Source organism: Diorhabda carinulata, chromosome 7 (assembly GCF_026250575.1).
Source record: "Diorhabda carinulata isolate Delta chromosome 7, icDioCari1.1, whole genome shotgun sequence".
In the NCBI taxonomy this organism is placed as follows: Eukaryota; Metazoa; Arthropoda; class Insecta; order Coleoptera; family Chrysomelidae; genus Diorhabda; species Diorhabda carinulata.
The window spans coordinates 24,458,292-24,484,714 of NC_079466.1; the positions used below are offsets into that span (position 1 = coordinate 24,458,292).

Genomic DNA, 26,423 nt, shown 5'->3' on the forward strand with positions numbered 1-26,423 from the left:
TTTATTTTGTTTTGTTTTTTTCTGCTTTAGTTTTTTCTGTTGTTTATTGCTGTATTTTCATTGTATGAATCTAGTTAAGTTACATAATCAAAATTTATCATAGATTATTCATTATTTGACTTATAAGTCTCCGTGTTCAGTCAAATTGATGATAGAAATATTGGAAACATCTAAATCCCTCATTTTTCATAACGTTCCGCCGGCTTTATTTCACTAACAAGGTGAAACTGAAAGCTTTTCATCATATTTTCGACACGTGCACATATCGGGGGTGATAATTTTTTATTTTGTAACCTCGTATATGACAGAAGTGAGTGGGGAGATTTACGGTTTTGAAATAGCTAACAAATATTAATAGAAAAGTTTTTGTCCGTGTTTTTTAGGTACAAGAAATAGCTGGCACAAAAAATTTGGAAAAAATACATAAAAGGGGTTGAATCTGACGAATAGGGTGCATAAGGGATCATCCTCATGTGTTTTTTAAACTTGTGTCATTGGTTCTCAAAGAAAAAACCCTAAAATTGTTAGTATTACGAATTCGTCCACTACATAGACCGTTAAGCCGTTCCTGTTCGATTTTATTGATGGAATTTGAAATTTTGGGGAAATTCCTGGTACTTTATAAAGGCGATTGGGACAATTTTCAAAAAAACGTGATTTTTCATATATTTTCCCGTAGGATCGATTTCTAGAGAGGCTTTTTTGTTTTTCTAGAACCGAATTATCGAGAAATTCTTGTTGTATAAATACACGTTCGTTTATTATTTCCAGTTTAGTCTATAAATAAGTTACAGACGGAAAATCTGATGGGGAAACAATTTTTTATATAGGAAAAAAGTTGTTTAATTGCATGCTATTAAAAAAAAACTATTATCTTCGAAATTTTAACTACGATTTAATGAAAAAGTAAAAATCTCTGCTGTAATATTTCAGATTTTAATCAAGAGACAAATTACGCGACTGTTTTTTCCAGGGATTTCATAAAAGAACTATTAAAACAGTTCTGAAATGCCAGTGGACGTAATTAAAAGAAGTGATTATAATCCTCAAAAATCTAAAAAATGTACGAATGAATAGAAAATCTTGTAAAAGAATGGTGAAATTATTTATTACCATTTTGTAGTGCACACTATATAAGAATAAAAAAATGTATTATGATTTTTCCACTTAGCTTATAACGAAAATAACACTGGAAAATACGAAGACGAAGAAAAAAAATTGTTGACGGTGACGAGGGAGAAAATCTGGAAGCGAGGATGTGGAAGGGAAGTAAAACCTGGAATCTCAACAAAGAAGAGGAAGAAAACAAATAATGAAATAAAGAATCTATTTGGGGAAGCAAAACTAAGCAAAGATCCAAAGGAATAGAGTGGTTGGGTCACAGATAAAACCAGATTTTAGATTATCAAACAAATTGATGGATGGGAAGGAAAGACCAAGGAAAAAACGATACGTAGAAGATCTAAAAGAGAAAGCAACGAAAGCAAAAAATGGAAAAAAGTGGAAGGGAATCACTTCCATGATATATTGACTTAAAAACTAAAGATTTGCATCCTTTAGGAATTGAAACATGAAATAGATTCGCTCCAAGTGATTCAGGATGTCTTTGTATTCCTTATAACTGGAACCACAATCCTTGGGGTACAAATTTGTGGCAGTAACGGAGACTTAACTTGAAAATGCGTTAAGCAATCTGTCAAAATTTCATCTTTTAGCATTGATTCGTCAAAAAACGATGATCGACCAGAGCTCCGTTCGTTTGTGATTACTCTACACCAAATTATTCATTCCAAAAACCCGACGCCTACAGATGGAACGATCTTTGTCTTCTTCGGAGCTAGTTCTACCTTTTCAGTCCATTATTTTTATTGTTGTTTTGTTTCTGGTGTGAAGTGATGGACCCACGTTACCTCCATGGTTAAGAAAGTCTCTCAAAGTTTGATCTTTTAGTATTGCTCCAACCATTGTCGTCTTCTTCGTCAAAAAACGATGATCCACCAGAACTCCGTTCGTTTGTGATTACTCTACACCAAATTATTCATTCCAAAAACCCGACGCCTACAGATGGAACGATCTTTGTCTTCTTCGGAGCTAGTTCTACCTTTTCAGTCCATTATTTTTATTGTTGTTTTGTTTCTGGTGTGAAGTGATGGACCCACGTTACCTCCATGGTTAAGAAAGTCTCTCAAAGTTTGATCTTTTAGTATTGCTCCAACCATTGTCGTCTTCTTCGTCAAAAAACGATGATCCACCAGAACTCCGTTCGTTTGTGATTACTCTACACCAAATTATTCATTCCAAAAACCCGACGCCTACAGATGGAACGATCTTTGTCTTCTTCGGAGCTAGTTCTACCTTTTCAGTCCATTATTTTTATTGTTGTTTTGTTTCTGGTGTGAAGTGATGGACCCACGTTACCTCCATGGTTAAGAAAGTCTCTCAAAGTTTGATCTTTTAGTATTGCTCCAACCATTGTCGTCTTCTTCGTCAAAAAACGATGATCCACCAGAACTCCGTTCGTTTGTGATTACTCTACACCAAATTATTCATTCCAAAAACCCGACGCCTACAGATGGAACGATCTTTGTCTTCTTCGGAGCTAGTTCTACCTTTTCAGTCCATTATTTTTATTGTTGTTTTGTTTCTGGTGTGAAGTGATGGACCCACGTTACCTCCATGGTTAAGAAAGTCTCTCAAAGTTTGATCTTTTAGTATTGCTCCAACCATTGTCGTCTTCTTCGTCAAAAAACGATGATCCACCAGAACTCCGTTCGTTTGTGATTACTCTACACCAAATTATTCATTCCAAAAACCCGACGCCTACAGATGGAACGATCTTTGTCTTCTTCGGAGCTAGTTCTACCTTTTCAGTCCATTATTTTTATTGTTGTTTTGTTTCTGGTGTGAAGTGATGGACCCACGTTACCTCCATGGTTAAGAAAGTCTCTCAAAGTTTGATCTTTTAGTATTGCTCCAACCATTGTCGTCTTCTTCGTCAAAAAACGATGATCCACCAGAACTCCGTTCGTTTGTGATTACTCTACACCAAATTATTCATTCCAAAAACCCGACGCCTACAGATGGAACGATCTTTGTCTTCTTCGGAGCTAGTTCTACCTTTTCAGTCCATTATTTTTATTGTTGTTTTGTTTCTGGTGTGAAGTGATGGACCCACGTTACCTCCATGGTTAAGAAAGTCTCTCAAAGTTTGATCTTTTAGTATTGCTCCAACCATTGTCGTCTTCTTCGTCAAAAAACGATGATCCACCAGAACTCCGTTCGTTTGTGATTACTCTACACCAAATTATTCATTCCAAAAACCCGACGCCTACAGATGGAACGATCTTTGTCTTCTTCGGAGCTAGTTCTACCTTTTCAGTCCATTATTTTTATTGTTGTTTTGTTTCTGGTGTGAAGTGATGGACCCACGTTACCTCCATGGTTAAGAAAGTCTCTCAAAGTTTGATCTTTTAGTATTGCTCCAACCATTGTCGTCTTCTTCGTCAAAAAACGATGATCGACCAGAACTTTGTCGGTTTTTGAATGCTCTACACCAAATTATCTCAAGCTCACCACAAAAAACCGACGCCATGACTTTGTCTTCACATGGAACAGTCTTTGCCTTCTTTAGAGCTTTAGACTGGCCAGAACATCATCCGCCTTTAATTCCTCTACACCATTTGCACACAAGTTCTGCACTCATACATCTCACACAGTTTGGAATGAATATGCACCGGAAAAAACACCAACTTTCACGATTATCAAGATACTGAACGTTGTAGACAGCTCGCTGAGGTGGGTACTGGGAAAATGGGAGCCAAACTTCAATTTAACAGCGTTCCTAGCGTCCGTATCTTCTTTTATAGACAATCCTCGTATCTAATTCTATTTTTCTTCGTTGTAATACAACTGTAGTTTCCAAAAAGTGATAATAACAACCCGATGAGTTATTTCTCAAAATAAGTTTTGAGCTGTCGACTGTTGTACGAACATTAAACAAATGAAAAATGAGACCAATAAGGTCGTGTAACAAGCTGTTATTTCGTGGTGATGACAGCATGGTTGACGGCCAGCTCAGTGGCACATTATTTATTAGAAAGTCCAGTATCAATTTTCCAGTTGGATTTCGGATGCGTGAAAAAGAAGAGGAAATAATTTGAGCGGTATGGGGGTTAACTCAGCAGAACGTTATATAATTTTACGATCTCGATTTTTTTTTTCAATTCAGCTTCCAAGTTCCCACTTCGCGTTAGATAATAATCGAAATTTTATATAGTACAGTAAAATAAGTTTTTCGACATTAATACACGTCAAAAGTCAAATGTCAAAAAGGTTTGTTCGCGTTGGATACCGCATAATTTGACAATGACGAAAAATGGTGGAAAAAGTTTTTGGTAATTAATTATTTTATGCTGCATACGCCCGATTTCCTCGAAATTTTAGTATGTTGTAGAGAAAATTATGCAGATTAATTTAATATATATACTTACAGGGCGGAAATTATTCCTTCGCGTACTTTTTCGTGGTTGAAAATTTAGATAGGTTAGGTTAGGTTAGGTTAAGTTAGGTTAGGTTAAGTTAGGTTCATATTCAATGTATTGAGCGAGAGATATTCGTGATAATATACCTCGTTATGGAAAACCTAGATTATCGTCAGTATTTTGGGGAATTTCTATTTATTCGTATCCAAATAGAATTTAATCATTTATTGAAGAAATATTACGAATGCATCCAATAGAATCCAATTAAAAGATATAAAAGATGTTTTTTATTGGGTTTGAATCTATGTTGAGAAATTTTTCATCTTATACGGGGTGTGTATAAAAAGTTTTCAAAGTTTAACTTCATAATTATCAAATTTTTTTTATTTTTTTAAATAGAACCACCCGGTTTTTTCTATTTTAATGCACTCAGGGGTAAAAAATAAGGAAAATTCATATAGTTTCCTAAGTTTTCTGTAAATTTTTAGAGCTGTAGGTATGTAGGCTGTTTTGTTGATAGTTTTAAAAGTATATTTTTTAACGTTTCGCCACCCCTATTTCGATAAACAATTTTTTTTTATTAAAATGCATCACATCAAGAAAACGTATGCAAAAATGGGGCTTTCAACACAAACTATTTTTTTGGGGGGGCCTGTACTAATAATATTTTTAGAAATATCAACAGTTTTCTCAGTGTAGGTGAAGTAAACATAAATTTATTCATCTCCCGTGTTCTTCATAATATCCTCGTACATATAAGTAGTCTTGGCTCTATTATGTCGGCTCGGCCTCATAAAATTAGGCAGGACTTAATTAAATATTTTGCGAACAACCCAAAGTTACGAGTACGAAGTCTGATAATTATAAGTTATGTCGCAGTACGTTGATTGCTTAGACACATTAAACAACAGGGTAAAAAGCTCAACTTTTTTAATTATCAACTTTTGATAAATGATTTTGTAGCCGGTAAATGGAATTTTGCTAGCGGCAACATTTTTTACTAAGAGTTTAATGTGTTTGCTCAATCCACTTTGTTGTTGACGTATGTAAAAGTGAATTCCTCTCAAAATTGGATAGAAGAGTGATTGGTATTAATTCAATTTGTAAATTCGGTTTTTGTCTCACTAAAATAATAATCGAATGATTGATTGTTTTAATTTCGATAACGAACAACTGCCTCATGTGCACCAATCGAAAACACGATGTTTGACGTCGTCTTCTCAAGCTCAAAGTTTGTTCGACCACTCTGATTAAACGTATTACCGTCGAAACTAATCACTGCTTACATTAGGGATGCTAATTTCGACTAAAAGTCCAATGACATCACGCTTTTCGCAGGAGATGTAATTCAATATTCGTCGAGGCATTAGCCAGGAAAGTAGTTGTTTATATCTATTTCTTTCCTTTCGACCCAAAATCTTCTTGTTAACGATTTTTCCTTCCCAATTCACTCGTAGTTTTCCTTACATTTTACTTTCCCAAAACCTTCGTAGGTAGCACCACCAATTAAAGACGGAATTCACCATCAAATTTAGATTCAATTGGTTGTTTATGGCGAAAGGGATTTATAAAATTTGTCCATCGCATAGGAAATATTTTGAAAGAGACAAAAAAGGCGACGATGAACCAAGTGCCATTCCACGTGAAGTTTATAAGGGAATTGTCGTACTTTTAGGGGAGGTTTTTGAGGATTTTGAGGACCCAATATGTTTTGGACAAAGCAGTAGATTATTTGATGGTACGAATCACGTATTGGGCTTGGAGATAATTGCTAGAAGTAAGCATTCGATTATGGAACGGTAGGTTTAAAACCTACCTGTGTATTATGTCCACTTTGTGAATCTTTCCAAAGTCTTGAGTGGAAATTTTGAGGTTAAAGTCGTGGGATCCGGATATTGGGATACTTAATGAAGATAGCTTGGGTTTATTGAAAGTTTCCTGCACCAATACAATATAGTTTCGAAAGATTTTGGGATAGGACATTGAGGAAGGATGTATCTGGTGATGGAGCCTTGTGGAACGCCCGTAAGGAAGATAAATCCTTGATACAACCATCTTTAACACTAATAAAACAGGAAGAAAGTTTGAAAATTTGAATAAACTATGAAAACTGTATAAAATGTTTCAATTGTGTAATTTGAAATGGTCCATAATCAAATATTACTTCGTAATGAAATGTACAGTCCAAAACTGTAATTATACCAGTTAATGTAACACAAAAATGTCGCTGGGGACTAGATCTGGTGAATACGTTGGGCGATAAACCGATTATTACGATCAGTTTGGGAAAATGGTTTGTTCTAATGTAAAAACGTTTTCTTTTACTTTGAAACAGGTTCGCCATTCGAATTCCACGTTTCATGTGTCGAAGAGGACCTGAAAAATGTTGATTTGAATCGTTTTCTAACCTCAGTTCGATTATCGCCTTGAACCATTCGGAAATATCGCTGTTGTGTCGGTAAATTCAAAAATTAGAAAAGAAATCAGAATAAAAACCAAAATGATAGGGAATAAGACAAAATAAACAGATAAAAAGCTGTGAAGATGACGTATTCAAGGAAAATGAAAGGAATAATACTTTAAAATGGAATAAGAAACGAAACATTAAGAAACAAGTTGATTACATGACTGGAATGATAAAAAAAGTTCATTTTGAGCAAGTATACGTTTGAAAATCGTGAACGTGCTACTACATAAGCTTGTCCAATAACGATTAGACGCAGAATGGTCAATAGAAGTCAGATTCAATTGAAAATTCGTCCAAAAATAAACAAAATCTTATCATTTAGATCTATTGGGGTCTTTATTTATTTTCAAACGAAATTTCAATTAAATGAGTTTCAAATCAAGAAAATTTATTAATAAAACCGTATAAAAAAAGATGTAAGAAGTGAAAAATTGAAGAAATTTATTAGTTTAAATTTGATCCCGATCTATTTCTAAACACCCTGTATATATAATCGGTTTTAGAGTTTAAGTTTGTTTCAAGGATAAACGAAATAGAGGAATTGTTTATTCAAATAAAGGATTTTCCTGGAAATATGAATTTGAATTACGCATACCGCTCGAAATGTCTATCATCGGAACAAATATTTGAATTTCCGGAAATAAATCGACTAAGAATTCATGTCATGGTTTCGGATGATATCGAGGAATTTCATTTAGACACGATTATCCTTAAAGATCTCGTTAGATTAAGTTATATCAATATTTTTATTTGTTTTTCCAATAATTTAATTTGAAAACCCGACTGAACTGGATTCTACACTGGTTGACACTGATCAACAGTCGCAGTGGTCGATGAAATAAGTGACAACTTTTAAAATGTCGAAGAAAATCCATTGGATGAAGTTAGCAGACATAGTAGGCATTCCAAAAATTGTAGTACATCGTTTATTAATTGGAAATTTGAATATAAAAAAGCTGTGCTAACAACGGAACCGAAACGGCGTCGTGAAGATGTTTCCATCGAGGAAAAACCGGCTCCAAAGTAAACAGAGATCGTTCCATCTGCAGGAAAGGTCTTGGCGTCGGTTATATCTTGGTTTTATCGATTCTAGAATACTTAGAAGAACCAACAGGTTCCATGGTGTTAATTTCTCTATCCCTGGTTATCCTATAATCACCTTCTTCCTTTATAAGGTATACCATTTGAGGTTATAATCACTATGTCTTCTCTAGGAGCTTGCAATTAGACCAAATATTGTATCTAGATGATTATTTTGTCCAGAACGATTCCGAATTTCTTCTCGTTGATGTTTCCTGATTGAGATAAGTGCTGTTTCCATCCTGGAATAGATCATGTCTTAATATCTCCATTCCTCCGCGAATAAAACTTGATTATTAGTTTCGAGGGTGGAGGAATCCAAGAATGGCTGTAATTCAATCAAAATTAGCTGAGAAAGGAATGTTGTAACGAACCGAACTCAGAAAATTGATGAGCAAACAGTCGAAATGTATCGATAATTCCATTATTTTGTTTTCATTCTTTGCCGATCCGAAATAGGGGCTCTCTATCAATTAAAGCCGTCCAGTTTTTCCATTGGAACAAAAAGTATTTGATTTAGTTCGACTTCGACGCAACCTTCAATCAAAATAAAATCCGCATTCGAGTTGAAATGCATTCGGGCACTGCATTTATTCGAAATTAGTTGAATTTATATCGGAAAAAAGAGTAAGAGATTGCATGCGCTCGTTCGTTAAGAAATTAGTATTATTTCAGAATTGGAATCGGCGGAAGGAAAATTGGGTGCGATTTAAGCGGTAGATTTTAAAAAAAAGAAAGTATTTAAAAACCTAGTCCGCCTAATTGATTTATCCGACTTAAACTCATCTAGTTTTTCTTTAAAATTCATCAACTACCCTTATAATACGAATTTTTTACCCTTTTATTCGTACAAATACCTTAAAAATCGCTTTGGGTATCACTAGAAATCATTTTATTTTGGTTTTACATCCACAATCCACAAAGGTAAAGTTAGTTATTTTTTAACCAACCCACGTATATATAAATTGATGGTTTTTTTATAAAATAACATAGAACCTTGTTTGTTAATCACAGTTATTGAGTTTTTATACAAATAATATAATATACAGGGTGTGTTTGATAAATAAATCTACATAATACATAAAAATGAAAAAAAACTATTTTCATTATAGACGAATTATAATTTTTATGAGGACATTCTGTATAATATCTAATCTTTTCGAATGTAATTATCAGTAATAAGAAAAAACTTTCGTTTAAATATGGTATTTTAAGCATTTTTTATATCCAAAAAGTCGAGGGATACAACTTTATTTACTTTCTGAATATCCCTCGTATCAGTATATCGGTAGTTTTTCCATGAAAGGTTGTTTTCAATTGTTTACAAATCCAGTGACTGAAGTTTTGTACAAATAAAAGAATATACAGGGTGTGTTTGATAAATAAATCTACATAATACATAAAAATGAAAAAAACTATATACATTATAGACGAATTATAATTTTTATAAGGACATTCTGTATAATATCTAATCTTTTCTAATGTAATTATTAGTAAAAAGAAAAAACTTTCGTTTAAATATGGTATTTTAAGCATTTTTTATATCCAAAAAGTCGAGGGATACAGCTTTATTTACTTTCTGAATATCCCTCGTATCAGTATATCGGTAGTTTTTCCATGAAAGGTTGTTTTCAATTGTTTACAAATCCAGTGACTGAAGTTTTGTACAAATAAAAGAATATACAGGGAGTGTTTGATAAAAAAATCTACATAATACATAAAATTAAAAAAAAACTATTTTCATTATAGACGAATTATAATTTTTATAAGGACATTCTGTATAATATCTAATCTTTTTGAATGTAACAATTCAGTGACTGAAGTACTGTACAAATAAAAGAATATACAGGGAGTGTTTGATAAAAAAATCTACATAATACATAAAATTAAAAAAAAAACTATTTTCATTATAGACGAATTATAATTTTTATGAGGACATTCTGTATAATATCTAATCTTTTCGAATGTAATTATCAGTAATAAGAAAAAACTTTCGTTTAAATATGGTATTTTAAGCATTTTTTATATCCAAAAAGTCGAGGGATACAACTTTATTTACTTTCTGAATATCCCTCGTATCAGTATATCGGTAATTTTTCCATGAAAGGTTGTTTTCAATTGTTTACAAATCCAGTGACTGAAGTTTTGTACAAATAAAAGAATATACAGGGTGTGTTTGATAAATAAATCTACATAATACATAAAAATGAAAAAAAACTATATTCATTATAGACGAATTATAATTTTTATGAGGACATTCTGTATAATATCTAATCTTTTTGAATGTAACAATTCAGTGACTGAAGTACTGTACAAATAAAAGAATATACAGGGAGTGTTTGATAAAAAAATCTACATAATACATAAAATTAAAAAAAAAACTATTTTCATTATAGACGAATTATAATTTTTATGAGGACATTCTGTATAATATCTAATCTTTTCGAATGTAATTATCAGTAATAAGAAAAAACTTTCGTTTAAATATGGTATTTTAAGCATTTTTTATATCCAAAAAGTCGAGGGATACAACTTTATTTACTTTCTGAATATCCCTCGTATCAGTATATCGGTAATTTTTCCATGAAAGGTTGTTTTCAATTGTTTACAAATCCAGTGACTGAAGTTTTGTACAAATAAAAGAATATACAGGGTGTGTTTGATAAATAAATCTACATAATACATAAAAATGAAAAAAAACTATATTCATTATAGACGAATTATAATTTTTATGAGGACATTCTGTATAATATCTAATCTTTTTGAATGTAACAATTCAGTGACTGAAGTACTGTACAAATAAAAGAATATACAGGGAGTGTTTGATAAAAAAATCTACATAATACATAAAATTAAAAAAAAAACTATTTTCATTATAGACGAATTATAATTTTTATGAGGACATTCTGTATAATATCTAATCTTTTCGAATGTAATTATCAGTAATAAGAAAAAACTTTCGTTTAAATATGGTATTTTAAGCATTTTTTATATCCAAAAAGTCGAGGGATACAACTTTATTTACTTTCTGAATATCCCTCGTATCAGTATATCGGTAATTTTTCCATGAAAGGTTGTTTTCAATTGTTTACAAATCCAGTGACTGAAGTTTTGTACAAATAAAAGAATATACAGGGAGTGTTTGATAAAAAAATCTACATAATACATAAAATTAAAAAAAAACTATTTTCATTATAGACGAATTATAATTTTTATAAGGACATTCTGTATAATATCTAATCTTTTTGAATGTAACAATTCAGTGACTGAAGTACTGTACAAATAAAAGAATATACAGGGAGTGTTTGATAAAAAAATCTACATAATACATAAAATTAAAAAAAAAACTATTTTCATTATAGACGAATTATAATTTTTATGAGGACATTCTGTATAATATCTAATCTTTTCGAATGTAATTATCAGTAATAAGAAAAAACTTTCGTTTAAATATGGTATTTTAAGCATTTTTTATATCCAAAAAGTCGAGGGATACAACTTTATTTACTTTCTGAATATCCCTCGTATCAGTATATCGGTAATTTTTCCATGAAAGGTTGTTTTCAATTGTTTACAAATCCAGTGACTGAAGTTTTGTACAAATAAAAGAATATACAGGGTGTGTTTGATAAATAAATCTACATAATACATAAAAATGAAAAAAAACTATATTCATTATAGACGAATTATAATTTTTATGAGGACATTCTGTATAATATCTAATCTTTTTGAATGTAACAATTCAGTGACTGAAGTACTGTACAAATAAAAGAATATACAGGGAGTGTTTGATAAAAAAATCTACATAATACATAAAATTAAAAAAAAAACTATTTTCATTATAGACGAATTATAATTTTTATGAGGACATTCTGTATAATATCTAATCTTTTCGAATGTAATTATCAGTAATAAGAAAAAACTTTCGTTTAAATATGGTATTTTAAGCATTTTTTATATCCAAAAAGTCGAGGGATACAACTTTATTTACTTTCTGAATATCCCTCGTATCAGTATATCGGTAATTTTTCCATGAAAGGTTGTTTTCAATTGTTTACAAATCCAGTGACTGAAGTTTTGTACAAATAAAAGAATATACAGGGAGTGTTTGATAAAAAAATCTACATAATACATAAAATTAAAAAAAAACTATTTTCATTATAGACGAATTATAATTTTTATAAGGACATTCTGTATAATATCTAATCTTTTTGAATGTAACAATTCAGTGACTGAAGTACTGTACAAATAAAAGAATATACAGGGAGTGTTTGATAAAAAAATCTACATAATACATAAAATTAAAAAAAAAACTATTTTCATTATAGACGAATTATAATTTTTATGAGGACATTCTGTATAATATCTAATCTTTTCGAATGTAATTATCAGTAATAAGAAAAAACTTTCGTTTAAATATGGTATTTTAAGCATTTTTTATATCCAAAAAGTCGAGGGATACAACTTTATTTACTTTCTGAATATCCCTCGTATCAGTATATCGGTAATTTTTCCATGAAAGGTTGTTTTCAATTGTTTACAAATCCAGTGACTGAAGTTTTGTACAAATAAAAGAATATACAGGGTGTGTTTGATAAATAAATCTACATAATACATAAAAATGAAAAAAAACTATATTCATTATAGACGAATTATAATTTTTATGAGGACATTCTGTATAATATCTAATCTTTTCGAATGTAATTATCAGTAATAAGAAAAAACTTTCGTTTAAATATGGTATTTTAAGCATTTTCTATATCCAAAAAGTCGAGGGATACAACTTTATTTACTTTCTGAATATCCCTCGTATCAGTATATCGGTAGTTTTTCCATGAAAGGTTGTTTTCAATTGTTTACAAATCCAGTGACTGAAGTTTTGTACAAATAAAAGAATATACAGGGTGTGTTTGATAAATAAATCTACATAATACATAAAAATGAAAAAAAACTATATTCATTATAGACGAATTATAATTTTTATGAGGACATTCTGTATAATATCTAATCTTTTCGAATGTAATTATCAGTAATAAGAAAAAACTTTCGTTTAAATATGGTATTTTAAGCATTTTCTATATCCAAAAAGTCGAGGGATACAACTTTATTTACTTTCTGAATATCCCTCGTATCAGTATATCGGTAGTTTTTCCATGAAAGGTTGTTTTCAATTGTTTACAAATCCAGTGACTGAAGTTTTGTACAAATAAAAGAATATACAGGGAGTGTTTGATAAAAAAATCTACATAATACATAAAATTAAAAAAAAACTATTTTCATTATAGACGAATTATAATTTTTATAAGGACATTCTGTATAATATCTAATCTTTTCTAATGTAATTATTAGTAAAAAGAAAAAACTTTCGTTTAAATATGGTATTTTAAGCATTTTTTATATCCAAAAAGTCGATATATACAACTTTAGTTACTTTCTGAATATCCCTTGTAAGTCTATATTTGTATGAATAAAAGTATATACAGGGTTTGTTTGATAAATAAATCAACATAATACATAGAAATGACAAGAAAAAAAACTTTTTTTGAATCTAGTATTAACATTAGTACTGTGATAAGATCCAAAAAATTGATTTCCAATTTTGATTCTGAAAAATTTATGAAAAAATTCATGAATACGTATAAAGCAAAAACAAATTTCATAAATAGTACGGTGGGGGTTGATTTTTACTACGATGATTAGATGTGTATTTTCCGCTATGTACCTGATGTCATCTGTCAAAATTTTACAAAGATCTAGATCAAAATATTCATATAGAACAAATTCCATAAAAACGAAATAAAGGAAAATTACATAAATATTATCCTCGATGTGTGAAATATTTATTAGTAGTTCTTTGTCTTCGAAAGTAGAGATATAAACATCAAAAATGAATAAGAAAGTTTCCAGAAAATTGGGGAAAAGTTGAATTCATCTAGAGAACGTTTCAGATTTTTTCCATACACTACTTGCTAATCATTATGACCTACCGATGGATTTCAGTTATATAATTAATTAAAATTAAGTATCTAACCATCCGGGGCACGTAACTTTAGCCAGGGCCTTGCTTTTAACAAACAAACTTTCAATATTTATTGAAGAAACCCGGTATAATAAAAGTAGAAAGACCGGTGAGGTTACGAAGGTTTTAGTGTACTTCGAAATCATTCAGACATTCAAAACGCAGTGTGTCTGAGTCCAAAGAATGGTTTCAGCAAAGTCTCAAAGAGCTTGCTGAATGTTGGGTTCTTCTGAATGTATCGATGGATAGTTTTTGCTACAGAATATAAACGTGGATTGACAAAAAAACCATTTCATTCCAGCTTATGCGGCAATATCTAGTTCCGTTTTATATTCTCAATAAAAATGGAAAAGAAACAGTAGTAAATACAAGGTGTTGCGAAAGTACTCGTAAATATTTTTGTGTGCGATCCGTCATTGAATTTTATAACGTATGTGATAAAATCTAAGTTATTGCTCGACAGAATGCTAGGGATTTTCCATAAAGATACACCTGACGGTGAATAAAATGAATTGTGTAAAATTAATCAAATATTCTAAAGTGAAGGGATATCAATAAAACCGTATAAGTGAAGCTAAAACAAAACTTGTAAAGATATCGTGAATTCAATCAATTTCATAGTGAATTTCTAGGTTTTTATGGAATTTAATTGAAAATTCCTAGATTTTCATTAAATATATGAGTGAATATCAAGGATTCGATCCAATTCAATCAATAATCGCTTTGTATTCGAATTCGATAATGAATTTCCTTATTTCGTTCAAATTTAATCAAAAATATCGAGAATTTAATCAATTTCATCGCGAATTTCTAGGTTTTTATGGAATTTAATTGAAAATTCTTAGGTTTTCATTAAATATATGAGTAAATATCAAGGATTCGATCCAATTTAATCCATAATCGCTTTGTATTCGAATTCAATAATGAATTTCCTCATTTCGTTCAAATGTAATCATAAATATGGAGAATTCAATCAATTTCATGGCGAATTTCTAGGTTTTTATGGAATTTAATTAAGAATTCATAGGTTTTGATGAAATATATGAGTAAATATCAAGGATTCGATCCAATTTAATTTGCTTTGTATTCAAATTCAATAATGAATTTCCTTATTTCGTTCAAATTTAATCAAAAATATCGAGAATTTAATCAATTTCATCGCGAATTTCTAGGTTTTTATGGAATTTAATTGAAAATTCTTAGGTTTTCATTAAATATATGAGTAAATATCAAGGATTCGATCCAATTTAATCCATAATCGCTTTGTATTCGAATTTAATCATGAATTTTCTCATTTCGTTCAAATGTAATCATAAATATGGAGAATTCAATCAATTTCATGGCGAATTTCTAGGTTTTTATGGAATTTAATTGAAAATTCCTAGGTTTTCATCAAATATATGAGTAAATATCAAGGATTCGATCCAATTTAATCCATAATCGCTTTGTATTCGAATTTAATAATGAATTTCATCGCGAATTTCTAGGTTTTTATGGAAATTAATTGAAAATTCCTAAGTTTTGATGAAATATATGAGTGAATATCAAGGATTCAATCAAATTTAATCAATAATCGCTTTGTATTCGAATTCGATAATGAATTTCCTCATTTCATGCAAATTTAATCACAAATATCGAGATTTCATCAATTTCATCGTAAATTTCTAAGTTTAGATAAAATTCAAACCTAAATTACTAGATTTTATTCCAATTCAATTGATTGATTTTTTCCTCAGAGGGACTAGAAAAAAGTCAATACAGATACAGATAAATAATAATAGAAAATTACTCAAAACTCTATTTTTCCTTTCATCTTTCCAAAAAGTTCTACAATCTGCTGTCACTTCTTCTCTCACAGCTTCTTTCGACTCAAATAGAATTTTTTCCAATATAAATTTCATCTTAGGAAACAGAAATCACACGGAGCAAGATCAGTTCAGCACTGAGACGCTCTAAATATCTTGACATACAATGCGGACTTAATCAAAAAGTTTTCTCAGTGTAGAACATGGTGCATTTGATCTTTGATTTGCTCTTTTGAACTTTCTTCATTGGAGCTTAATAAGTATCAGTACAAACTGTACGACATTGTATATATCGTAAAAATATGATCATTTCCGATCAGGATTGTCAATATCTCGAACTGTTATTCGATTATAACGAATAATATGTTTAAATTAAAAGGAAAAAACATTCCGCTAGTATATAGGTTAAACGCTACGGGTCAATATTTGCGCAGAGCTCCTCAAGAGCTATTCGGGTCATTTGAAGGAAAAGAAGGATTCATAAAGTTTTATGGGAAAATTCTCACAATAGATAGCGCCTATACAAACAACCACACAAGTTATTTCGTACTTGACGACTTCCTGCAGATGATAGCATTGATTAACCACAAAATTCTTTTAAGTCACTTCATTTTTATGAATCGGAAAAATACTTAAAAGATTTCCATTCCCTTGATGAAATAAATAATTCATTTACAATTTAATCTCTAATCGATTTCAAACTAGTATTGACTATAACCTTAAAAAAAGCGAAGTTGGCTGCTTAGCAGATACAAGACGTGATCCGAAAAAAAAGAAGAAGAAAGTAGACGACAAACAGTGAAGATAATAATAGATAAACTGAATAATATTGTAGTTTGAACTAATTAGGTTATTCTTTTATAGAAAAATCTTTTTTATAATAGAAAATGTGGTTAAAATTTATAACCGTCTATTGGAACTTCGTATTTTTCGAGTTTGACTTACGTGAGTGTAGCCTAACCTAACCTAACCTAAACAACTTACACGTGTGTGAATACACTAATAAAAAAAGAAGAAGTTTTACTGAATTATTGAATAGCCTTTAGATGACTGGTTCGACATCCCATTTTGGACGTTTTAATTCTTTAAAATAATCAAATCTAATCGTTTAAAAACTAATAACAGTTACAAATATACAGGTAAAACTAATAGTGTGTTAAAATTGTTACAAAACGAATTAATGAAATTAAATAAGTAAAAATAACAGTTTGATAGGCACATTTTGTTGGTGTCAGTGTAAAAAATCTTCTCATTTATGTAAATTGACGAAGCGGCGACGTTCCTGCATACTAAATCGAGCAGGCAGTTCGTCTCGAAAAAAAAAACGGTCTGCAGTATTCCGTTTTCATTAAATCAAACAATATTTTATAAACCTTTTTCTTTGTGCTGCTGCAAAAGACACCAAAGACAAATTCGAGCACTTCCACGGGCTCTGTGAATACATTTCGAAGTTAGAAGATGGCATTTATAAAGCACTTGGCGTACGTTCAGATCAACTCACTTGAAAAGTTCTTGTTGTAATACGAGAAACTCTTCCGAGAAACAATGTTCGTTCGAGATTATTTTGAATTTAAAAGGTGTGCGATGAAAATTGTAAGGTTTCATCGAATTTATTTTTTAATAATATTCCTGTCGGTCGTAGCTTCCTTATACGGTCTTAACCGTAATATTATTATAAATATATGTGTATTAAGTACATAAATCGATGTTACGTACTGTATATATCATAAAATTCAATGCAATTAATTTATAACAACAATTAATTTACTAAATTTTTCTGGAAGATAGTATCGGTTCAAATCCAATGTTTAACAATCCGTAATTTTTACAGGGACAGCCTGTATAATATAACATTAGAAAAATTAGATTTTTCAATCGTTTTTTAACAAAAATGTACTCTTTGTTCAACTCGATAAAATTTATAGTTTAGGAGATATTTAGATTTTTAGATCGTTGTACATGTCAAAAAAATCGTTCGACAAAATGATGAGATTGTTAATAGTAATGACATTTCTATTAAACGTGGTCTTCAAATCGAAAATAATCGAAGAAATATGTCTGTTGATTAACTTTTCGTAAAACCCATTTACAAAATGCTAGTTTTTTTTTCAAAATCAACTGTTTCGAGTTAATGTGGTGAGGGTGTATTTTTGTTAATTTTTCTTTGCACACCGTACAGTCTGTGGGTTTTCAGTAACTACCAGCAAAAAATATATAAAATGAATTGTGTGAAATTAATGAAATATTCTAAAAGTGAGGGGATATCAATAAAACCGTACAGGTGAAGCTGAAACAAAAGATATCGAGAATTCAATCAATTTCATCGTGAATTTCTAGGTTTTTATGGAATTTAATTGAAAATTCCTAGGTTTTGATGATATATATGAGTGAATATCAAGGATTCAATCCAATTCAATCCATAATCACTTTGTATTCGAATTCAATAATGAATTTCCTCATTTCGTTCTAATTTAATCAAAAATATCGAAAATTCAATCAATTTCATCGTGAATTTCTAGGTTTTTATGGAATTTAATTGAAAATTCCTAGGTTTTGATGATATATATGGGTGAATATCAAGGATTCAATCCAATTCAATCAATAATCGCTTTGTATTCGAATTCAATAATGAATTTCCTCATTTCGTTCAAATTTAATCGCAAATATCGAGATTTCAATCAATTTCATCGTGAATTTCTAGGTTTTTATGGAATTTAATTGAAAATTCCTAGGTTTTCATCAAATATATGAGTGAAAATCAAGGATATTCAATCCAATTCAATCAATAATCGCTTTGTATTCGAATTCAATAATGAATTTCCTCATTTCGTTCAAATTTAATCACAAATATCAAGATTTCAATCAATACCATCATGAATTCATAGGTTTTTATGGAATTTAATTGAAAATTCCTAGGTTTTCATCAAATATATGAGTGAATATCAAGGATTCAATCCAATTCAATCCATAATCATTTTGTATTCGAATTCAATAATGAATTTCCTCATTTCGTGCAAATTTAATCACAAATATCGAGAATTCAATAAATTTCATCGTGAATTTCTAGGTTTTTATGGAATTTAATTAGAAATTTCTAGATTTTGATAAAATATATGAGTAAATATCAAAGATTCAATCCAATTCAATCCATTATCGCTTTTTATTGGAATTCAATCACAGATTTTCTTATTTCGTTCAAATTTAATCACAAATATCAAGATTTCAATCAATTTCATCATGAATTCCTAGGTTTTCATGGAATTTAATTGAAAATTCTTAGGTTTTCATTAAATATATGAGTGAATATCAAGGATTCAATCCAATTCAATCAATAATCGCTTTGCATTCGAAATTAATAATGAATTTCTATCAAATTTAATCACAAATATCCAGATTTCAATCAATTTAATCGTAATTCTAGGTTTTTATGGAATTTAATTGAAAATTCCTAGGTTTTCATTAAATATATGAGTGAATATCAAGGATTCAATCCAATTCAATCAATAATCGCTTTGCATTCGAAATTAATAATGAATTTCTATCAAATTTAATCACAAATATCCAGATTTCAATCAATTTAATCGTAATTCTAGGTTTTTATGGAATTTAATTGAAAATTCCTAGGTTTTCATTAAATATATGAGTGAATATCAAGGATTCAATCCAATTCAATCAATAATCGCTTTGCATTCGAAATTAATAATGAATTTCTATCAAATTTAATCACAAATATCCAGATTTCAATCAATTTAATCGTAATTCTAGGTTTTTATGGAATTTAATTGAAAATTCTCAGGTTTTCATCAAATATATGAGTAAATATCAAGGATTCAATCCAATTCAATCAATAATCGCTTTGCATTCGAAATTAATAATGAATTTCTATCAAATTTAATCACAAATATCCAGATTTCAATCAATTTAATCGTAATTCTAGGTTTTTATGGAATTTAATTGAAAATTCCTAGGTTTTCATTAAATATATGAGTGAATATCAAGGATTCAATCCAATTCAATCAATAATCGCTTTGCATTCGAAATTAATAATGAATTTCTATCAAATTTAATCACAAATATCCAGATTTCAATCAATTTAATCGTAATTCTAGGTTTTTATGGAATTTAATTGAAAATTCTCAGGTTTTCATCAAATATATGAGTAAATATCAAGGATTCAATCCAATTCAATCAATAATCGCTTTGCATTCGAAATTAATAATGAATTTCTATCAAATTTAATCACAAATATCCAGATTTCAATCAATTTAATCGTAATTCTAGGTTTTTATGGAATTTAATTGAAAATTCCTAGGTTTTCATTAAATATATGAGTGAATATCAAGGATTCAATCCAATTCAATCAATAATCGCTTTGCATTCGAAATTAATAATGAATTTCTATCAAATTTAATCACAAATATCCAGATTTCAATCAATTTAATCGTAATTCTAGGTTTTTATGGAATTTAATTGAAAATTCTCAGGTTTTCATCAAATATATGAGTAAATATCAAGGATTCAATCCAATTCAATCAATAATCGCTTTGCATTCGAAATTAATAATGAATTTCTATCAAATTTAATCACAAATATCCAGATTTCAATCAATTTAATCGTAATTCTAGGTTTTTATGGAATTTAATTGAAAATTCTCAGGTTTTCATCAAATATATGAGTAAATATCAAGGATTCAATCCAATTCAATCAATAATCGCTTTGCATTCGAAATTAATAATGAATTTCTATCAAATTTAATCACAAATATCCAGATTTCAATCAATTTAATCGTAATTCTAGGTTTTTATGGAATTTAATTGAAAATTCTCAGGTTTTCATCAAATATATGAGTAAATATCAAGGATTCAATCCAATTCAATCAATAATCGCTTTGTATTCGAATTCAATAATGAATTTCCTCATTTCGTGCAAATTTAATCACAAATATCGAGAATTCAATAAATTTCATCGTGAATTTCTAGGTTTTTATGGAATTTAATTGAAAATTCCTAGGTTTTCATCAAATATATGAGTGAAAATCAAGGATATTCAATCCAATTCAATCAATAATCGCTTTGTATTCGAATTCAATAATGAATTTCCTCATTTCGTTCAAATTTAATCACAAATATCAAGATTTCAATCAATACCATCATGAATTCATAGGTTTTTATGGAATTTAATTGAAAATTCCTAGGTTTTCATCAAATATATGAGTGAATATCAAGGATTCAATCCAATTCAATCCATTATCGCTTTTTATTGGAATTCAATCACAGATTTTCTTATTTCGTTCAAATTTAATCACAAATATCAAGATTTCAATCAATTTCATCATGAATTCCTAGGTTTTTATAGAATTTAATTGAAAATTCCTAGGTTTAGATAAAATATATGAGTAAATATCAAAGATTCAATCCAATTCAATCAATAATCGCTTTGTATTCGAATTCAATAATGAATTTCCTCATTTCGTGCAAATTTAATCACAAATATCGAGATTTCAATCAATTTCATCGTGAATTTCTAGGTTTTTATGGAATTTAATTGAAAATTCTTAGGTTTTCATTAAATATATGAGTGAATATCAAGGATTTAATCCAATTCAATCAATAATCGCTTTGCATTCGAAATTAATAATGAATTTCTATCAAATTTAATCACAAATATCCAGATTTCAATCAATTTCATAGTGAATTTCTAGGTTTTTATGGAATTTAATTGAAAATTCTCAGGTTTTCATCAAATATATCAATCAATTGTTTCAAATAAATATGGTGAGGGTGTATTTTGTCTTTGAACACCGTACAGTCTGTGGGTTTTCAGTGACTAGCAGCAAAACATTAATTTCATTCTTTTATGTTATATATTTTTCCTAAAATATCATAATTTCCCAAGATTACAAATCAGATACAAAGACATATCACCGAAACTTTCTATCGCGGTATTTCCATAAATTTTCTCATGAATAAGAATTTTGCCATTTATTTAAAACATCGCTGCATCCGAAATCCTAATCAATATATAATTTTCCATAATATTCAACATATAAAAAGTATCTTCAACCAGAAGTGATATTTATACCGAAAAAAAACAAGATTAAAACATCAATTTGAACAAAAAACGATAAAAATGAGTAGGTGGAATCTTTCAGTGACCAGTGACTAAAAAGTATACAACTTTAAGTACTTTAAAACAAAACCTGATCTCACGTGATCAACTACATACGGCATTTAACCTCTTCTGAACATCCCTTTAACAATATAATGAGATTAATGATTAAATACCGAGTCTTGCAGTAAATACTAACAAAATTCCTATTGTTTTAAAAGGTTTTGCTTAGTCGTAAGTCTCAGGTTTTCTTCTTCAGACGCAGCTTGCTTTGTACTACCATTTCATAGTTTCCTCATTATTTTGAGTCTGTATTTTGTTTAGGTGGACTACTCCTCATATATTACGAGTCGAGTACTTCCGGAGCGATCCCTGTATAAAAAAATCAGTTTCGTTTCAAACGACGTGCTCATCAAGAATATTTCAACGATTTTCCAACTATTTCGATCGATTTCGCTAAAAAAAAATGCTGTCGAGAAGGCTTTCCAGTACTGGCGAAGATTTTCCATTCAACGGAAAATATTCAATTCAGTTGACGAGTTGATAAAACAGTTTCTAATCCGCAATTAATGAAAAAAAAAAATCCCAATGTTCACGTGATTAGTTTCCCGAAGATATTGCCCCTTACAAACTAGAGAAGCATCTTTATTTCTTAAGATTGAATCGAGCTTTTTTATGGGTTTCAATTCTTAATGCATCGACCCTCTGTTTGCTTTTGCTCTTTCGTTTGTTCGTCTGCTGGTCTTGCAATTCTTTTGATGATTTCGTATATATATATATATATATATATATATGTATATATATATATAAGAGTGTTCGACAGGATTTGAGGAAATGAGAAAAGTTTTTTGGTTCGTTGTAAAACGAAACATGGAAAACGACTATTCCGTACATAACCTCAAACCCGGCGGCTCAACGTAAGATATACACGTATTTAAAGAAACGTGATCAATATACGGGGGTTGTACGAAATAAACAATAACTATTCTTATATTTCGTAAAAATAGCAACAAGAACCTTCAAAAACACTTACCTTGTCCGAAACTGAGGAAATCCAATAATAACAGAGAATATAAAATAAACCCAAGTAACCATTTGTTCATATCTATAAACCAACACATCTTGATGGTTCTTTATGATAAAAAACACCTTTCAAAGGTGTTCTAAACATGATGCGAAGTTTTTCTTCTCACAACACCCCGCATTTAACCTTCTGAAATCATTCTTGTCTTTAAATGATTTCTTCGTATCAGCTCCATTATTTCGGTTCCTAAAACAATAAATTCCGAATATATCATTTCAAATTACACACCTTGTATATGAATAAACTTTTTAAAATGTCTTCTGATGCATTTCATCGCCAATTAATTATGGCAACACTGTTGTCAATATGTCAAAGCTGACATGGACATTTGACATTTGACATTTTTAATGATTGACGTATTCAGAACGCGTTTTTATACGGGTGGTATTTGAGTTGTTTCCGGATATTTTATTGATCTGCCTTGTATATTTGCAGCATCGATAAGATTCTGAAGAATACTAGCTCTGGTTTGCCTTTGTAAATTTTGAGCATGAATTCCATAACTCTAATTTAGTTTCACGTTACCGGGTGACTGCACCTCATGCATTTTTATGAGCTACTCCATTTCATACAATGCAATAAGCAAAAGAGAGTTCGGATAAAAAGAAATTTTCTCTCACACTTTGGTCGCTTCTGTTTGAACTCGATGGATTTATACCGTATGGTTCAAAAGGAATAGCGGGGTCTCAACTTTATTACGTTTAATGGAAATCAACTCATAAACTATGATTAATTAAAGAAATTTAGTCTCTATAAACAATATTTGAATGCACCTAATCGTACAATTCCACAATTATTTGATATTATAAAGTATTGTTATATACTCGTCCATGATATGGTCTGTGGTGCCGGTCCTGTCCGGTTATACAGGAAGTCTAAAATTTGACGGCGCCTGTGGAACTTTTTTATAAATAGCAGCGAGTTGTTTATGTTTTTTAGAACTAATTTTCATTTATTTGTTTTTGTTTGTTGACTTTTTGGGATTCTAAAAGAAGCAGTATAAAAAAGAGGAGGAAAAAAAACTTGTTGCATATATTTATATATAGTTATTTCGAGTTATTAACAAAAAAAAATATTTTTCGCGGAGCTCTATTTTCAGCGTCAAATTAAAGTTATAAATAATGGAGATAGAGCTTCGGGAGTTATAACTTTTTTGTTGGAAATTTCATCCTCTTCAACGAGCCTTTTTCAAAATTGCTCCAATATTAATATTTTTCGAGTTATTAATAAAAAAATAGTTTACTATAAACGCGCGCAGCTCTATTTTCAGCGTCAAATTAATGTTATAAACAATGGAGATAGAGCTTCGGGAGTTGTAACTTTTTTGTTGGAAATTTCATCCTCTTCAACGAGCCTTTTCCAAAATTGCTCCAATATTAATATTTTTCGAGTTATTGATAAAAAAAATAGTTTTCTATAAACGCGCGCAGCTCTATTTTCAGCGTCAAATTAAAGTTATAAACAATGGAGATAGAGCTTCGGGAGGTGTAACTTTTTTGTTGGAAATTTCATCCTCTTCAACGAGCCTTTTTCAAAATTGCTTCAATATTAATATTTTTCGAGTTATTAATAAAAAAATAGTTTTCTATAAACGCGCGCAGCTCTATTTTCAGCGTCAAATTAAAGTTATAAACAATGGAGATAGAGCTTCGGGAGTTGTAACTTTTTTATTGGAAATTTCATCCTCTTCAACGAGCCTTTTTCAAAATTGCTCCAATATTAATATTTTTCGAGTTATTAATAAAAAAATAGTTTACTATAAACGCGCGCAGCTCTATTTTCAACGTCAAATTAAAGTTATAAACAATGGAGATAGAGCTTCGGGAGTTATAACTTTTTTGTTGGAAATTTCATCCTCTTCAACGAGCCTTTTTCAAAATTGCTCCAATATTAATATTTTTCGAGTTATTGATAAAAAAAATAGTTTTCTATAAACGCGCGCAGCTCTATTTTCAGCGTCAAATTAAAGTTATAAACAATGGAGATAGAGCTTCGGGAGTTGTAACTTTTTTGTTGGAAATTTCATCCTCTTCAACGAGCCTTTTCCAAAATTGCTCCAATATTAATATTTTTCGAGTTATTGATAAAAAAAATAGTTTACTATAAACGCGCGCAGCTCTATTTTCAGCGTCAAATTAAAGTTATAAACAATGGAGATAGAGCTTCGGGAGTTGTAACTTTTTTGTTGGAAATTTCATCCTCTTCAACGAGCCTTTTTCAAAATTGCTTCAATATTAATATTTTTCGAGTTATTAATAAAAAAATAGTTTTCTATAAACGCGCGCAGCTCTATTTTCAGCGTCAAATTAAAGTTATAAACAATGGAGATAGAGCTTCGGGAGTTGTAACTTTTTTGTTGGAAATTTCATCCTCTTCAACGAGCCTTTTTCAAAATTGCTTCAATATTAATATTTTTCGAGTTATTAATAAAAAAATAGTTTTCTATAAACGCGCGCAGCTCTATTTTCAGCGTCAAATTAAAGTTATAAACAATGGAGATAGAGCTTCGGGAGTTGTAACTTTTTTATTGGAAATTTCATCCTCTTCAACGAGCCTTTTTCAAAATTGCTCCAATATTAATATTTTTCGAGTTATTAATAAAAAAATAGTTTACTATAAACGCGCGCAGCTCTATTTTCAACGTCAAATTAAAGTTATAAACAATGGAGATAGAGCTTCGGGAGTTGTAACTTTTTTGTTGGAAATTTCATCCTCTTCAACGAGCCTTTTCCAAAATTGCTCCAATATTAATATTTTTCGAGTTATTGATAAAAAAAATAGTTTACTATAAACGCGCGCAGCTCTATTTTCAGCGTCAAATTAAAGTTATAAACAATGGAGATAGAGCTTCGGGAGTTGTAACTTTTTTGTTGGAAATTTCATCCTCTTCAACGAGCCTTTTTCAAAATTGCTTCAATATTAATATTTTTCGAGTTATTAATAAAAAAATAGTTTTCTATAAACGCGCGCAGCTCTATTTTCAGCGTCAAATTAAAGTTATAAACAATGGAGATAGAGCTTCGGGAGTTGTAACTTTTTTGTTGGAAATTTCATCCTCTTCAACGAGCCTTTTTCAAAATTGCTTCAATATTAATATTTTTCGAGTTATTAATAAAAAAATAGTTTTCTATAAACGCGCGCAGCTCTATTTTCAGCGTCAAATTAAAGTTATAAACAATGGAGATAGAGCTTCGGGAGTTGTAACTTTTTTGTTGGAAATTTCATCCTCTTCAACGAGCCTTTTTCAAAATTGCTTCAATATTAATATTTTTCGAGTTATTAATAAAAAAATAGTTTTCTATAAACGCGCGCAGCTCTATTTTCAGCGTCAAATTAAAGTTATAAACAATGGAGATAGAGCTTCGGGAGTTGTAACTTT

General features: G+C 29.9%; 1 protein-coding gene across 1 annotated transcript in view; it reads right to left on the reverse strand.

Moving 5' to 3' along the window:
• The window catches only part of LOC130896609 (zwei Ig domain protein zig-8-like), a 216,545-nt gene that overhangs the window by 176,931 nt on the left and 13,191 nt on the right, over positions 1–26,423 (reverse strand). Inside the window, exon 2 of the mRNA XM_057804806.1 lies at positions 22,994–23,230. Coding sequence (XP_057660789.1) covers positions 22,994–23,081 — 88 coding nt within the window. The 5' untranslated portion in view covers positions 23,082–23,230. The remainder of the gene's footprint in view (positions 1–22,993; positions 23,231–26,423) is intronic.